Here is an 18250-nt window from a genome sequence, read left to right as displayed (position 1 = left end):
GATTCTGCGAGATATTTCCGTTCAACTACACGGGCAGCGTAAACGACGAGGACGGCGAAAAAGATTACACAGGACAAGCCCCGCCCGTAACCATGAAGCAGCACCAACTCGGCAATTTTTTTTTCTTATTTCCTTTTGTACTTGGGAGAGCATGCGCTAGGAATAAGCCCATTATCGCTATTAACGGGCATCTGGGGTCTCACGAACAGCTCTGCGTAAGTACATTTTGTAAATACTATCCCAGAATTATCTGAAATAATCGTGCAAAAATTCGTGCGGACTTTTGTTGCTGCTTCGCCAGACGCCCCAGTTTTAAGCTTTCTTTCTTTTCCCTTTCTTTTTTTTTCGTGAGAGGGGCGGGGGGGGGGGGGGGCGAGGCAATGATGTTAGTATTTAGTTTCAAGAGGAATAGGTTGGACGATTACGTATTGCACAAAAGCGATAGAGTACATATAAGTCTAAAAAAGAAAATAGTCAAGTTGACTTCCAGACGAGGATCGGCAAAGCCATTAATTTTTTTCTTACTCTAAATGTACAAAAACAGGAAGGTAGGCCTCTTTAATGCGGCTATATCTAAATCCCAAATACTCTACTCAGGCAAGATTAATTAAGAAAAACAAACTAACCATAAAATAATATCCACAACCCCCAGACACACAAACGCAAGTCACACACCTATATAAGGTAACTACAACAGCGAGACATATCAAGTATAACAGAAATAAGCAAAGGATGCGACTGCAAGTAGCGTCCGCACAACACACAACAAGCATTATCTAAACAGTTTACGCTGTGCGTTATTATTGTTATTCATCATATAAAGAAGACAAGCGGGCTAGCGGTTGCCTTCTAAAAGGGGCACCACGTCATCCCGCTTTAAGCGGAGGCAAAAGGAAGAAAAGGATGAGAAGGAAGGAGATAAAAACGGGAAAAAAGAAAAGTAAGGCACACCGCCCCCCCTCACATACAACACAGAGTACGAATATAAGCACAATAGACAAGATTCGAGTCCCTTAGTTGAGAAGAATTCTAGTAGAGCGCTGCTAGAGCCTCGTATTGATCGGGTTAAAGCACGACCTTTCTAAAGATAAAAAAATCATTTAGCATAGTTCAAGAAAAGTCAGGTTGCTGGGAGTTGCTCAGCAGCACAGAGCGACACCTGTTGAAAATTGAGCATTCTAAATGCAAATGCTCAAGTGTTTCGCCGTAGTGTTTACAAGCCGGCCACAACGGGCCCGGCGCATGTGCTTGACGGTGAAGGCGGCGTCCGACATTAATGCATCCGGTGCGTATCTTGAGCAATAGGGACATTGGGCGGCGGGTCAAAGCACGGGCAGACGTTTGTGTGGGGCACGATTCCTTGGCGACACGCACATCAGGGTCTGAGCGCTGTGAGTGCAAGTAGTCGGGTGTCGTCGACCTGTGCCAGACTATCATGCAAGCGGCACAAGTGCGAGCAATGCACATATATCGTGCATATGCAGGTGACAGGCTTAGCGCAGTTGGCAATATAGAAGAGTGTGGAATTGGAAGGGCGTACCTGACAAATTTAATTTAACGTATACGTTGCTCACTGTTGCGCATGCATGTTTATTGCGAGGCATCATACCCGGGATAATCGGTATTTACCTGGAACCACTTCTAATTGATGTTGCTTTCAGTTTAGGCGGTGATTTGAATGTTTCCTCACATCTTCAGGGCGGTTGTGAAGGAACTCGTTGAAACGGAAGAGGACTTCTCAAGGGACATGCAGCGTGTTGTAAATAATTATTTGAAAGAAATGGAAAACCCAGTCATGCCAAAAGAGCTCAGAGACCAGAAGGACGTCCTGTTCAGCAACTTTAAAGACATATGTGACTTTCATAACACGTGAGTAACCTGCTCTTTTCGTAGTGTTGTGTATGCCAATGTACTTTTGGCCCAGATGAGCCATTTAGAGCTGAAAACTGCACACCTATGCAGTCATAAATACGAGTGACGAGCTTTTTTTTTTTCTAAAATGGACACTAAATAAATCAGTAGATCAGGTTATGCTTTTAGACTTTGAGAGATATCACCGCATCTGTTCATCGGAGAAAGAATGGGTTAATAATAATAAATAAGTTAACGTCAAACTTGCCGTTTTGAAGTTCGCGCCAATATTGCTACTCCGGAAATCTCATTGTGACGTGACCGATGTCACGGTACCTTTGTATATATTTGAGCACTCGACTCTGTGCGAAAAAGTTGTAAAAATACTGCAGATTAAAGAATGCTAACTAGCACTTCTTATTATTATTAGTCTGCAATTAACTATCTGCTGCCAGATACTGCTGCAATTTATGACGTCACGGGAGAGGAGGCAGCAAATTCAAAAAGCCCTCACCACGCGTCTTTATAGCTGTCGGCGTCGAATGTAAAGCACTGCGTCGTTTGCACTCGTTCAAGGAGAGAGAGCGGCCATCCAATTACCCCGGCCCCTTTCCTGTGTAAGGTAGGTGAGATTGAGGCGAAGCTGCCTTTACATCCCTTCGAGGAATTCCAGGCTCCCAGCGCAAGAGTATTCTGTGGTATTTCACTAGCCTAAACTACGAATATTGTTTGGTGTTGCGGAGGCGCACTCTACGAATTAAACTGAAGTTAACACTTTCTTTGAACGTCCCTTTGAGGTGCACGCGAAGAAAACATCCAGTTATTGTTCTTACCCTCGTTTGTTCCTATGAAATTGTTTGTATTAAAGGGTTTGTTTAATTTTATGAATAGAACTTTAATGAGTTTGAGCACACATGATTCAGTAGATCTACGGTGTTAGACAATGTGTGTCGTTTAACTTCTTTGGCTCCTCGTAACTGGATCTGAATTGAAAACCGCACAAATCTCCTCAACGCAGCACCTGACGTGCTACCACTGACGAAGGCCCGGACAATGACCCACTTGAAGCTCACCTCTCTCTCACTGTCTCTCTCTCTCCTATAATTGAAGCGAAAGTTTCACTACACACTTTTAGGCGACACTAAATTAAGGGAAAGCAATAATCTATTACCTCATGGGCAACAGTATAGTATATTTACGTGCTTTTCTGAACGAAACATACCAAGAATCAGCTTAGCCTGCTTTAAATGATACCAGAAAATACGATATTTTCCTCTTACTATGGTTGATATGAAACGAGGGAGTCAGTTGTTATAGCTTAAAATTTGATTTGTTCTCCTTTATTTTTTAAATCTTTTCAGGGAATTGATTAAAGGCGTACAGTTCAACGCAAGCGAGCCTGCCAAACTGGGCGTTACATTTCTGAGGCTGGTAAAAATCTTATAATACTTATTATTATTAAGTAGCGACGAATTCCGGTTTAAGTTTTGCGCAATCCCTTGGTATATACGCGCTCTCTATTTCTCTCTTTCTTTTTTTCTTCAGGAGCGCGACTTCGATAAGCACGTCAAATATTGCGAAGACTTCCCGCGTGCGCAAGAGCTGCTGGCGTCTGGACCCCTTAAAGAGTACTTTGACGTAAGTGTGCTCCAGCCGAAGCTGCGAGCCGTATCGATGGGGAAGTGTTTGCATACATCTAGAATAATGCCTGTCTATTTTCGGCATTGGATTTCTTTTCCAGGATTTCAGTGCCAGGATAAGCGATGATAAGACTCTATCCGATCATTTAAAGCTCCCTATCCAGCGCATCAACGACTACCAACTGCTGCTGAAAGTAAGTTCTGGCAAAAAGTTGGCAATTCTGGCCTTACTGTCTTGATTTCAAATAGGTTTTGCCTCTCTTCCTGGGTGGTTAATTACATTTTTGCGTTCGCTTTATACGTGTCCGAATGAGACTCATTCAGTAAAGCCATAACGTGAACCCAGGTGCGTACTGAAGACACTGTGTCAAGTTCTATGGGGCTATTATGCACTCTGAGATCAGGCGGGCAACGTGCTGAAGCTGACGAAGCTTTAGCGTTTCGCGCGTCTGCTTAAATATAGTGCGATGCCCGTGCTGACCACTTCCCCGGGGCTCACGCTACAACACAGGTGGTAGGCAGTTCTCCATCCTTTTGAATTTGGCGCCCTAGCTTTATTTATTTTATGCGCGTGTGCGATAATAAAAAGTGAGCAAGCAAACTAGCCTATTAAAAGGTTTCATGAATTTAGATATACAAGTGGAAATCGTGGCCTGCATTGGCCTCCCTCGATTGAGGGGCATAGGCCAAGGCCTATGCAGAAAGTGTCTGCGATGTGCTACCGGCGAGTGGCGTCATTTCCAGTCCACCCTCAAGGAGAGTATGTACAGCCTCACGCATATTTAACTATATCACGTGAGCGTCGACCAGACCCTATATCAGCTCCTTAAGACGACGATATTCTGCGAGACTGGAAACTGTGCGCGCAGGTGCACAAAGAAAGCACTCTCTAGTGCGAGCGTAATCACATATAGTAACGTCACGAATCTTCTTGTTTGGTAAGGAATGTGTCGTCCTGAAGGAAACATCGTAGCATGCGATGCTTTGACTGAAGAGTGCTGTATGTGCCTGCGCGTACTAGTGCTGTCTCACAGATTATCCCCGTTGCAAAGCGCTGACTGAGTGTGCGGTCGATGCTCGCGCGAAATAGTCAAAAATTCGGGAGGCGGTACCTAAAAATACAGTAAGAGAACTAACAACGCACAGCCTATAGTACTGTTGCTTATGAAAAGTGAGGGCTTCACAGCCGAGATTCAGATATTACACTTCCTGCGTTCCCTAAGCAGACGACGAAAGCAAAAAAAAGAAAACATGTAATGATGAAATAAAACTGTCACCTACATTAAAACGAGCCATAACGTCAGTGATAACTTATTTTGCGTCTTTCTGGTACACACCCTGCAAACAAGTACAAGGTCGGGTAGGACGAGTGAAACTTAACAAGCCCCAATGGAAAGAATTGTGTCAAAGGTAATGAAAAGAAAGCGACAGCGATAAACTTTAATACTTATTATCTTGCAATTCTTTCCTTTCATGTCGAAGTCCTAAGGCTTCAGACCTCAGAGCCTACGGACTAATGACACCTAGCAATAACTTTCGTGTTTACTTTTGAGTCTGGTGGCATAACAAAACAACAACAGAGCGTACGTTTGTAAAATGTCCACCCACAGGTTTGGAGCCACATCATTTAATTACTTTTTCATTCCACCAGGAACTCATCAAGTACACAGCGCGCCTGCACGAAGATTACTCAGACCTTCAGCGGGCACTAGATTTTATGCAGGCAATTCCTCAGCGGGCTTCAGACCTTCAATACATAAACGCTATAGAAGGCTATCATGGAAACATCCACAACTGGGGCAGAGTCATCAAGCACGTAAGTAGCTTTACTTAAAGAAGCGATTACCACTTAACTTTATGTCAGCAGTTCTGAAGAGCGGGTGTGAGAGATTGTTATTTACATGAGTTAGGTAACATTGTCGGAAGGTCACTACGCTACGTTAGGATGGATAGTTGGGCGTGTTGGTTGAGCATGATCTCAAGTGAAGGCGCAACACCGATGGTGGACGAAAAGGGAACGCACACACACACAGGGCGCCACCGTGTGTGTGTGTGTTCCCGCTTCGTCCACCGTCGTTGTCGCACCTACACTTCAGGTCACTATGCTGTCACGCTAGTCCTCATAAATGCCGTGACTGCATCAGATTACGGACACGTAACCGAAACTGCCATTGACGCTTGCTTTTCCATCATATAGAAGCAACTTCCTGCGTTTAAAGCATCATTATAGTCAACATAACAGGCGGCACTTCAAAATTATCTTTGTGATATTTCCAAACGCCGATATGCTCTAGGGGATCTTGTGTGAGGCGCACTCGTTGACTAGCAGCGGCCACCTGTAGATACGTATACAGCTGTCGCGGTTTTTGCTGAAAAAGTGATAACCTCTAAGCCATGTGATTCAAATGTGAAGTATAATGAGTGACATAAAGCAAAATAATTGTGACTTGTTTTGCCGTAGCATCACGCTCCGCACGCAACTTGATGCATCTGTCACATCTACGCTTTCTTATGCCATACTTTTGCTCCAACTTTATTCATGTTCTGCATGCTAAACTCTGCTGCAGCTCAACGAAATTATTCATGCACCTAACAGTATAATTTCAATATTTGCTATAAGAATGGGCGCTCCCGCTAATGCTTTCCTTACATAGTGTCTTTTGCGAAGTTTTTGTGGCAAAACCGGCTTCTAACTCAACCTAAACAGTCCTATATACATTACCGAAAAAGATTCGTTCTCAGGTGTTTTCAGCATCGTAAAACGGCTTTTTTTTTCCTTTTTGGCATTTGCACGGTGTGATAATTCTAATCACTCTTGTTTTTAATCTACAAATAAACAGTACCACTACATGCCTATTCTTGAACCTGATTAGGTACTAGCCAGAACCTTCAGAAAGCAATTTCAGAGGTAAGTATTGCGTGTGAGCTTTCAATGTGAGCCTAAATACTTCTCAGCTTCTATGCATTGTCTGTGCACTAAGCCGGTACTCCCAGCGTTTGTCTGTTTACGTCCGACTTACGCATATTCTGGCCTTCGAAGAGTATGTTCTAGAAAAAACGCACACCGAACGATAAACAAGACAGATAAATATTTCTAAGACGCCATACATTTCCATTTGATGCTCTCTAGCCAGGTAGTGAACATTTCTGCGAAACAGTCATTGTGCGAAGGTCTCTGTCATAAAAAGGAAGGTCACGTCAGAACAAAGAGCAATGCAGAAAACAGCCACATGTTTCTCTGTTCACAGCTGTAGACGTAGTGCCGATTAAAACGCAGAGTATGCAGACTACTGGGGCATTTCGCAAATTTCTAGCGCCAACCATGTTTATTGTGTTTCGGTACAGGGCTGGTTTGATGTTACCGACGCAAAAAACCGTGAACAGCTACGTTATCTCTTCCTCTTCAAAGGAAGGTTGTGCATAACTGAGGTGAAGAAAATTAGAGCCAACCGAAATATCTACCTCGTCAAGAATGTGATCAAGGTGAGGACGCGCTCTGAGAGACACTGGCGTTCCGTCCGTCCACTGTAAGAGCCCTCCCTAGATCACATGTGCGAAAATGAACTACCACCTGCACTCTCCCACCGTCTCCTAGATTACAGAAGGCTTGCGGGTTTTAGAGTTTTGATGTCACATGGGAAGGCTGGGTGTGCATTAATTTCAGCAGGGTATCGTGGGTGGAGCGCGGCGTCTTTTATCGAAAGCGCGTTTTCAACGGACACCGGCCTTCCTAGATGACGTCAGAGTAGCGACGCGCAGGCCGTCTGTTAGCTGCAGGAGACGCTGATCTACCCTCCTCAGTGTCGTGATCACCTCCAATTCAACGAGCTAAGCGAGGTCGTTTGACCTCTGCATGTGAAAAGAGATCTGGCATGCTAACTATAGTTTGCCCTGTAGCGCTCGCCGTTGCACTTGAACTAACACGTTTACTCCGTGAAAACTTGTACTCCGGAATTATTTTGAATGGGGAGCAACCATGAAAGATTGTCCGTCGATACGTTCTTGAGTGTCTGGCTTTATCTTGACCACACTAGTGCACATTGCTCGATTTCGGCAGTACAATGTGCAGGCCTCTTCGCATGCTCAGCAATGCAGTGATGTTTGGTTTTGGTCCATAATAACTGCACGCTTTGTATTCAGCTCATGCTGCATGCCACAAAAAGCTGTGTATTTTGGCCAGATTGTAGAAGTTTCTCGTTTATGGTGCCCGAGTCAGTGATTCTATAAAACAGTAAGGCTAATTTTAATAATTCGTGTACTGATAGGCACAAATCAACTCAAATGTTGAGTAATCAGTTCCATGAAAGAACACATTTAGCCATTATAGCCACATCAATGCTACGTAGTCATCTGCTACCAAAGAATAACCTTCAGTTTTGAAAAACTTAACTGGCTGAATTTTACTTATTATTACTACTCTCACAGAGGAATAACAGATGCATAGCTGTCGCAGTGTTTTTTGTATTCAGTGAGTTTGTTAGGTATCGTTTTTCCACTCAAGCAGTGGGGCTATCTGTCTGATGAAAAGCCTCCTTTCTATAACACAATGCACATTTCTCAGTCCCTTTAGGATAGCGTGCGAATCAATGACGTGGCCTGCAAAATGCTGATATAATTTCCCTTCCTTATAGACTTCGGAGTCAGAAATAGTCGATGATGGCGAAGATGACACAACGCTCAAGGTCTTGCAAAAAGATTCTTCTGGTCAGGATGTACCAATCACTCTCCGAGCGAAAGACATCGAACAGAAAAAGGAATGGGCTCGAGAGTTGCAGGCGTCCAGGGTTGCAAGCGAAGGTAGGGCTTTTGTTGCCTACGTCAGCGCGCTCGTCTCACACGGCCGTAAATTGCCGTAGCGACAAATAGCATTCGTAGGCGAAGGGCGGAGAGCAGCTGGGCTATAACCAAGGGTGTTCCTAACGCAGTTATTGAAGAAATGCAAGTGGACGACACGTCCGAACGCCAGCAGGAAAAGAGCAGCTACAGCCGAACGACTTCGCTGTCCGAGTCCACGGCGGTACCTGTGAGCCCCGAACCTGCGTCGTCTTCTATGCCACGGGCTGAGCTCTTTGAAGCCAGCAAGGAAGCCACGAGTGCTGCCACTCAAAGCATCCGATCCGGCTCGGTCACTTCGATTGACGGTGCGTACATGAATGCTTCTCCGACCCGGGAGCTTGCTAGAGTAAGGCATATAAATTAGGCGTGCCCGACCAATATTACTACTTTTTCAACGCGGAATGAGCGTGCAGATTCTATCGTTCTTTGCCATGCTCTCGTTCTACCTTTTCGCTATGCAACTTCGAAGTAAGAAAGTAAGCGATTCGTAAGTTTACGGGGATAAGCATGGGCCTTATTTTAAAGCGTATGCGAAGTTACGTTATTCTAGATCCCATGCCGTACGTTGTACATTGTTCGTATAATGTACATAACACGTTCCCCCCCCCCCCCCCCCCCCCCCGAAAAATAGGAAAGGAAACATACAAATTGCTTTCAAGAGGCTGTAATAGCTAAGCGAACATGTACCGCGCAACAATGTTTAATGAGACAAAAAATTCAGGAACACAGCTGCTTAAAAAATTATGAAGTTTTACGTGCCAAAACCGCGATCTCATTATGAGGCACGCCGTGGTGAGGGACTCTGGAAATTCGGACCACCTGGCGTTCTATAACGTGCACCTAAATCTAAGTACACCGGTGTTCTCGCATTTCGCCCCCTTTGAAATGCGGCCGCCGTGGCCGGGATTCGATCACGCGACCTCGTGCTTAGCAGCCCAACACCATAGCCACTAAAGCAACCAGGGCGACAGCTACTTGTCCCATATTAACACGTCGTTTTGGAATCCACACATCGCGGGTAACTGTTGCTTGAAATCAGTATTTTTGTTCCTTGTCATAATGCTCACGACTAAAATACGTTGCGGATGTGCCAGAAATAGGATGCGAGCATGCGTGCAAACGTGATGTTGAGCCCTTCCAGCGTGCCATAGATGCTTTTCAAGCAACAAGTGCAAGACGTATACAGCGTCACGTTCAAAGTGCAACAGTGTTCTCTCAGTACCTTCGAAAGTATTGTGGCGTTTCCTCGACATTGATGGATGCGAAAAGAATGAATAAGCTGTGTAGAAAAAATGTCTGTGTCCGTATAGAAACATACCGTCACATATACGAATAAATCTCACTGCATGAAATGCTTGTAGTAAGCATTATTGCTCATTACGGTGAAAGTGCCTACAATTTTGCAGCAAGCTTTGTAGTTTTCCTCCAGCTCTTCTTTCTTTGAAGAATGGTTTCATCGACCATTGTACATTTTCAATTTATTCTTCCTGCACTGCTAGCCCGGCAGCACATGCTAGTTTTATTTTGTACGTTGAAATATCGCATCTTTGTAAGATGTTTACAGGAGATGCTTTGGCGGGCACTTTGTCACTATGGTTCGGCTCATTTCGATAGGCACCTTCTAATCACACACTGTTTCAAATTGTCATGGTCACACAGCAATAACTATATGCAGCCGCGGCGCAATTTAAGGCTAGACGTGGAATAAGAGATTCAACACAGCAATAAGTGTTCACGTTTATCGTCACGTCAATCATGTCTTTATTAGTTATGTCCTTTTTCTACTTTCTCACTGATGGCCTCCCTCTTCAGAGCGTAACAATGACCTAAGTTGAACTACATATTAGTTATCTTTATTTGCTATCATCACTCACTTGTCGTTACCAGTACTCTTTGTTTTCGTATCAGGTCACGTTCATATGCCGACCGCTTGGTAGATGCTTGGGAGAAGTACATGCAATAGCACGTTGAAAAAATGCTGCCGACTCCCGTTTTAAACCTTTGGAAGATATCGCGTTTTTTAAACGCCCAGAAAAACTTAAGAGAACAATTTGCACTTTTTACTTCCTTTTTGTTAAAGGTCAGCTGAAGCACATTTAAAAAAAGTGAGCTTTCAGCGAATTCTTCCCGTTTTTCACCTCCTAAATACGAAAATCATAATTTAACAGGCCAGAAGTCACCGCTATTCGTTTATTAGCAAAAACAAACCGCAGCGTCTGTGGGAGACGCCGCGCATCGGTTGACGGGCTCTGATGGCGAAGACGATCGTGACGTCATCTTAGGTGTCCGCGGGGTTCATGATCCGAATAGAGCGCTCGCGCGACCCCTGTATTGAAGTCATACTCGCGCCCCGTCTTTCACCGCTACGCATGCCGCGCCAGGGGGGGGGGGGAGCTTCAACGAAAAGTTAAACGGCGATTGCAGCGCTGCTACGTGCACAATCGAGAAAATAACTTCAGGAGTTGAATTCGAAACCACCGAAACTCTTCCAATTCTAAAACCTCTTCAGCTTCCCTTTAAGCAGCTAAGCCCCAGTCAATCTACAAGGTGGCGCAAACTATTTATCCTTTACCACCTTACTACTAAGACATCACACTGCACAGCAAACACTCTGCTTTACTTGAACCATTCACGGTTATATCTAGCTATGTTGCAACACGTATTGAGCTGTTGAACTGCTGTTCTTGAAATAAAGGCCATCAGGCATTGCCGAAGGTATCTATTTGAGTAGCTGCCTTCGCCAAGTGTTAGCTTAATGCATTGAAATGTACTTCTGGTGTTCTGGTGCTTTTCAGAAATTCAATCTCTGAATTCTTTTGCTGAAGACGAATCTGTTTATTTAACAGCATCCAAGAAGGATGCCACAGGGAAGCCGCAGTTCCGCAAGGCTCTTCGCGGCCTCACCTGCTCACGTTAGTTTCCTTTTTATTGTTCTTTTTTGTAGCTATTTTGTGTCGTGTACGTTCGTGAATTTCTCTCTGCGTTTGACTTTTCTTGATGTACCAATAATAACACTAGGAGGTGGCGTTTATAAGTCTATGTGTATTATTGAATATTAACCCGTTTCCACAGCCTGAGTCATCTCCACTGGTACTACTAAGTAACTCTATCAGCAAAGTTCTAATTCAATTATGCATGCTTTGAAGTCGATCTACACTTAAATTTGTCCACGCGTTCGTAACTGCCTCATTTGTTACCAACGCCTCCTTCTCAATGGGTTTGCTTCCAAACAAAAGCGTATCTTGTTTTCTATATGCATGCAGTAAGCTTTAATTGGAGCATCAAAACTATGACAGAACAAACGAAGTACTGCAAAAAACAAGTGTATTAATTTTTTTTACCTTATATACCTACAGTTTACAAGATTATGGTTTGTCCTGTAATGAGCTTGGATCGGTGCATGATTAGACTAAATCTGAAAACTTAAGAAATGACTTAAATGGGCGCTGCGTACTTCACTCTAACGCAGTGCTCCCCACTTGCCTGTCCCCATTTACTCGCTATTTCTGTGCTTTCGCAATTCGAAACATGCTCAGTGAGACCAAGCACAAGCGGCGCACGACATGCTCGGTCAACCACGCGCAAAAATGCTGCGCATTTTTTCTTGTCTTTTTTTTTTACTTTTCTTCATAACTTATCTCCAAGCAGCCTGTGAAAATGCTCTGCCCAATATTTCAGCGCTGCCTCTCATGATTGGTATTGCAATAGCGCCATCTTGACGCAATGCACAAGATGAAAGGCGACAAACAACTTAAACGTTGCAACTAGCAAACTGGAGTTTATCAGAGCTCCTTAAGCATAAGATGACGTGAAAGGAGCACCACTTCTTCATTTCCATCTGTCTCCCAAACGCATTGCAAAACATCTGCAGAATGTTGCGTCCGCTCTTATTATCTACTTTGACAATGTTCCACTCTGTGAGGCTTTATATACAAGCCCGGTAGGCATCTTATTTTGACAGTAGCCTGATATTTAAGTATTATGGTTGACATAGGGAAGAACTTCAAGCATGATCTCGCATTTAAAAGCTGTATGTTACACTCCTCTTTCTCATTTGCGTTATGCAGCTAACCGTTACGAACTTTATATGCCAATTAATGTATTCTACAATCTACATTGGTGCCTAACTGTACTTCTATTGCGCTACTTTTTCACAGAAAATGACAACACCTTTTTGGAGTGTGAGGTGTCTTCCCCAGAAAAAGCTAAGGTGCACTGGCTAAAAGACAACGTTCCTCTGAAAAAATCGGTCCGTGTTCAAACAAGTGAAGAAGATGGGAAGTACAAGCTTCATATCAACGACGCCTCCAGTGAAGACTCTGGAATGTACACCATTATTGCGTCCAATTCCGAAGGAACAACTTCATGCAGCGCACCGCTCTACGTGAAACCAGGTGACAGAACCTGTTTTCTCAAGCATTTGACAGTTCTTTTCTTTTTCTTAATTTTTTTTTAATACTAAGACACGCCTTTATACAGATCTGTGATATACCCAAAAGAGAGAATCGCGTTTTACTACGTTTTCAGTGATCCACTGATGAGCTTACAAGCTTTGTGAGCTTAAGCTGGCAAGCTTATGAGCTAACTTAACGCATCGTGCGTTGCTATGTCACCTAAACGGGGTTATGAAAGATATGTACAAAAGACGACATGGCTACATTTGTGGTTATCTCCCGCATGTTGATTGCGTTGGCGTTTGATGTGTTAGCTTTGGCGAGCTAGACATTATTGTTCCATTTTCTCTTTCAGCTCTTAGCGTTTCCAAACCTGACTCGAGGCCTACGAGCCCTGGAGGGACCATACTTCCCCATGCGCCAGTGTTTAAGGTGAAGATGAAGGACACAGAGCTATTGGAAGGCACATCAGTTCGCTTTGAGCTCGTGGTACGAGGCTTCCCAGAGCCGGAAGTAACATTGTAAGCTATCATACTAAGTTCACTGTAAAAATAACGTTGTTTTGTCGTTTCTAGTGCTAAAACATAAAAACCTCGGTAACAATTATTAGGTTGGATAAGATATTTTATTACGTAAAGTTGTCATTTAAATACCTGTGTGCTGTTACTTGTCAGCTACAAGGATGGAAAGAAACTGCAAGAAGATGACCGCGTGAAGGTGCTGTTTGAAAGCAAGGAAGTTTTAGAGCTCGTCATCGACCATATTTCTTTTGAAGACATGGGGAAATACACGTGCGTGGCTGTGAACTCTGAAGGCAAAGATGAGTCGTCAGGAAGGATCACGGTTACAAGTGAGTAGACTTCTGTAATTGCACGCCCCCAGCTAGTGCGCTGCAAGAAAGTTAATGAATACGCGATGGGATTGTAGTACTTTGAAATCGATCAGTCTATGCATTCCCCCTTTCATAAACGTCACACCGTTGTCTTGCTCGACGTAGCTCAGTGACATTGGTCGTGTTTGGGTAATTCCGTGACAAATGTACCAGAGGTGGCCCTCGGTCATCACCGATTTCCATGAAAAAATCGCGGGTTATAACAGTATTTCAAGAGTGGCATATCCACAGTATTTCACCCGAATAAGGTTATTTCACTGCGTGAGCGCCATTTTAATTTCGCACTGGATGGCAATATAATATGTTAGCTCTACTTCGCAATGTTACTTCGAAAAGATGACGGTTAAATTGTATGCTAGCCAGGCTGTAGAAAAGAAACAATATATGTATTCGCAGTAGCCTGAACTCGTTAGTTGACGTATATTCGGTTGGACTTACGATTGTATAAATGCGGTGCTTTCCTAAGTCGTATTTTGGGGTCATTTGTACCAGTCAGCGGATGCGGAGCGTTAAGAGTATTATATTAGTTCGGCAGCACAATGCCGCCGGTTAAAGTGCGTTCTCCGACTTTCTCCTCGTGTTTGGTTTGAAAAGTGTTTTAGTAAACATTACAGGTCCTCACTGCTTAGAAAACATGTATCACTGTAGCGTTCTGATTATGTACCTGCTGCAGTCTTTTTTTTTTCACTATTTTATACAGCAGGTCAGGTTTGGTATAAGCAGGAGTTGATCAGAAAGTTTCTTGTGCAAATAACTTTGTAAAATTCCATAATATTAGACGCATATGCACATTAATGAATGCTGTATTGCGAGACCACGCAAGGCGGCAAATTATGAGCCAGAATGAAAGAATGATAATTAAAGCTCGTTAAGTCTATTCCGCAATAATGACGAACGTACAACTGTAAAGTACAACAAAATGAAATAAGCTGTTAGCAAGAAGAAAAAGATCGTTAAGTGCTGTCAAACTGCTGAATAGAGTGATGTATGTTACCTGCAAGGAGTTCCGAACGGATATTTGAGTTAGCATATAATGATAGCGGTGCCTTTTAGGTCTTGTTGATGACGGCTGCATATGGGTGGTGGGACTGTACATAAAGTTTACAGCTCAAAAAACTTACACTAGGTGTTTGTTCTGGCTAGCTTAAGGCGAGATTCCAAAGACGAGATGTTATTCATTCCTATAAGTTCACTAGGAGAATCATGATGGCAATAACGATTATGTATGAATGTAACTGCAAGTGTTCAAATTTTTTCAGGTTCTTCAATGTCGGTCTTGCCTGCTTGTCGTGCTGCCACGTGGACCTTAACAGTTCCATAATAAAAGCAATACTCCGCAAATTATTTCTGTGCTTTCATGACAAGCCAGGTTTCGAGATAATATAATACAAATACTAGCTGAGCGTATCTGAGATGAGAAGGAGCTAGAACACCGTCGCGATCGGCTGAGTATCGAACACGTAGGAACATACATAAGTTCGATACGAATGTAATATCGGGATACAAAAAATGTCATCAATTTAGCTATTTCTGTTTTCGTAGAACTTCTTGAGCACATTCCATACTGTGAAGTGAAATTCATAAAATTTCACTCGAATACGTTGGACATCGCCAATTTGATGAAGCAGATGTACGGTGACAAACTTCTTGCGGCACATTACGATGTCTGTGTCGCAAAAAAAGTGGTCAAATTGTGCGAGAAGGGTGCATAACAAGAAACATACGAACGAGGTTAGCTCTACCAAGCTGTGTTTTGCGCTGTAATACGCAAAGTTTGACAGCCACCGACATCGCCAATTACATGATTCACGTTCATGTCTGACTGGTGTGTATGTGTATGCCATTAAGGTGTATGACCCATCTCTGATAAATGTAACCGCGATGGTCGTCACCTCGTAATAACCACAGTAATGATGGTCTTCGTGGTGGTGTCTAAGTTGTACCGCCAGCTGTGCTATAATTGGCTACTTCGTACACATATTTCTAACATCTATTTCAATGTCACGTGTTTACTTGCAATTTCCCCGCCGGGATGGTTCAGTGGCGTTCTGCTGCTGAGTACGCACTGATGGTTAGATTCGTGACTTCGGCAGCCGCATTCTGGCGGCTGCAAATGCAACGTTAATGCACCGTGCTCATGATGCAAGCTAAAAAATACCTCAGAGATGTCGACATTCTTCCTGAGGACATTATTCCCGAGCCCCCTCTCCTCCCCATACCCGCATTACTTCGTCTCTCATAGCTCACTGGTTGCTTTGTAATATTAAAACTCGTAACTTAATTTACCCGTAAAAATTGCGAGCTAGGCACCGACTTCACATGAAAGCAAAGCGACTATTGCCCTTTTTTTTTTTATGCGAATGCGTAATGCTTCTTTTACCGCACACGCACAAAAAAGCAAGAAATTGGCATACCTAGTCAAGTTTTCTCAAAATTAAATATTTATACTTGCACATCAAGACGAACACTCGTGGAAATTATTGCTACAATCAGTTCTTACTTCAGATGATGTTCTAAGAAGAACGCGTATATCGCTAGGGATGTATGATATCGCATTCGTTCACCCGTGCGGATTACAGTGATATCGTGACATTCGATGCCTCACTAAAGTAGCCGTCAATCAACAAAGGGGCAAGCAATAAAAGTGTCACTAAGCGCGTAGAGCTTATAACGAATGTTGGTTCCATGGATGCAGGAAATATCAAAATGTTTTTTTTTTTATTATTTATTTTTTTTGGGGGGGGGGGGGAGGGGGGAAGGACGGAGGAGCCAAAAGAAGTCCTACTACTCATGCAGAAAACATTTCCATAAATTACTCCCCCGAGCTGTATGTTAACTTTTGAGCTGTTCAACTTCCAAATGAAAGTTCCCAGCTAATTTCGGCAGTTGCGAGGTAGCTAACATTATAGAGTGCTCAGTCAATTAGCAAATAAGTATGCACCCACTTAATAAGACAAACATAGGGAGTGCTGGATAAATTTGACATTCGCACATTAGACTAATACTTACTTCTTACAGTTCTTACAGTTCTCCCAGGCTCCCAGTTCCCTAGAACACTATATTTTCCCCTGTACAGTCATATTTTTTTTTAACAAATTCGTGCGCCAGACGGTTATACCAAGTGACCTGTAAGCGCATTCTAAGGCTTAAAGCGAACATGGTAACCGTGGATATTCGGAGAAAATGAACTGAATGAAAGAGAAAGAAGAAGACAATAACTGAAGAAGAACAAACCGACCTCTTCATACGACGCTCAAGGCTTCATCGAGCGAGCTAGGGTGGTTTTTCCTGTTCACAGTGCATGAATGTCAATTTGTGTATTTCCTTATTTTCACGGTACTTTATCACAATTTTTACGATACAGATGCGGGCAGCGGTGCTTCCACTTTATTAATTTTAGCATGAATTAATAATGGAAGTAATAGAAACGACAGTAACTGTCGCAGTTCATTTGATGAAGCCCCACTGTTGCCACATGGCGACCTTATGTCCAGTCAACAGCCTTACGTTGACGGGTTTTATTTTGCTTCACTTCTATTGAATCTATCTTCCCTGCTTTAATTAAGCCATACATGTTTTAATATAGCATCAATGCAATACATTCATGTTTTCTTCTGTAATAACGATTGTCAACGCTTTCGCGCACGTGTACCCATTGCTTCTGTTTTGGCAAGCGAATTTAATCAAATGCTGGCATGGCGTTTCTTATCATTACCCACTCTCATATTTTTCTTCTCTTTCTCTAAACAGCAATGCTAATCGGCCGGAACGGTCGCAAGTAAGGCCGAAGCTTGCATGCATTAATTGATGAAAACAGAGGAAGCCACGAAAACCAGGTTACAATTTTCTTGTTTGTCCCTTTATCGAAAATTAGCTCAATATATCATTTGGCTGAATGTTAGATTGAATTCACTTGCCGTGTAGTTATTTCACCAGGTTTAATAAAGAAAAAAAAATTAGAAGAACGTGAGCAGCCTGTTTGGTGGCCTTTTCTGTTGCTTCATTGCTGTCGAAAGCCATATATGAGACACTAATCGTGCATAAAGTATGGTATGCAACTGGCTTACATGAAAGCAATGGGTTTATTAACCATATCTTTTTTATTCTATGAACCGCTTGAAAGCAACATTTTTGCTTACTAAATCATTGAGTTGTGAATTTTGCGCACGTTTGTACTAGAAAAATGGAGCGCAAGCAAAATCGACAACGACGAAGTCAAGATGGGAAGGTGCTGTCCATGTCGGTGCACTTGGCTTCTTGACCGTCACCGTCAGCCGCCGTGGTTGCTTGGTGGCTATGGTGTTGGGCTGCTAAGCACGAAGTCGCGGGATCGAATCCCGGCCGCGGTGGCCATATTTCCATGGGGGCGAAATGCGAAAACACCCGTGTACTTAGATTTGGGTACACGTTAAAAAACCCTAGGTGGTTCAAATTTCCGGAGTTCCCCCCTATGGAGTGCCTCATAATCAGATCGTGGTTTGGCACGTGAAACTCATTAATTCATTTTCATTAACTGTCACCGTCATTTTTCCTTGTGCAACATCTTTCTACTACAAACCTGCACCAACTAGCCCAACATCTTGTTCTATCGAGTTATACACGTGCTTAACTACATGAATTCACGCTTCATTTTCGCC

General features: G+C 43.2%; 1 protein-coding gene and 1 long non-coding RNA gene across 4 annotated transcripts in view; one reads left to right on the top strand and one right to left on the bottom strand.

Moving 5' to 3' along the window:
* The window catches only part of LOC129380504 (uncharacterized), a 234072-nt gene that overhangs the window by 65249 nt on the left and 150573 nt on the right, over window positions 1-18250 (bottom strand). The window lies entirely within an intron of this gene.
* Obsc (Obscurin) overlaps window positions 1-18250 on the top strand; it is a 173533-nt gene that overhangs the window by 62673 nt on the left and 92610 nt on the right. The window contains exons 5-15 of the mRNA XM_072286096.1: window positions 1699-1869; window positions 3213-3282; window positions 3397-3489; window positions 3593-3685; window positions 5143-5307; window positions 8123-8288; window positions 8417-8632; window positions 11174-11239; window positions 12485-12721; window positions 13077-13242; window positions 13396-13571. Of these exons, the coding sequence (XP_072142197.1) occupies window positions 1699-1869; window positions 3213-3282; window positions 3397-3489; window positions 3593-3685; window positions 5143-5307; window positions 8123-8288; window positions 8417-8632; window positions 11174-11239; window positions 12485-12721; window positions 13077-13242; window positions 13396-13571 (1619 nt within the window). The remainder of the gene's footprint in view (window positions 1-1698; window positions 1870-3212; window positions 3283-3396; window positions 3490-3592; window positions 3686-5142; window positions 5308-8122; window positions 8289-8416; window positions 8633-11173; window positions 11240-12484; window positions 12722-13076; window positions 13243-13395; window positions 13572-18250) is intronic.

The sequence above is a fragment of the Dermacentor andersoni genome, chromosome 1, assembly GCF_023375885.2.
Source record: "Dermacentor andersoni chromosome 1, qqDerAnde1_hic_scaffold, whole genome shotgun sequence".
Lineage (NCBI taxonomy): Eukaryota > Metazoa > Arthropoda > Arachnida > Ixodida > Ixodidae > Dermacentor > Dermacentor andersoni.
This window is presented reverse-complemented; position numbering and strand designations above follow the sequence as displayed.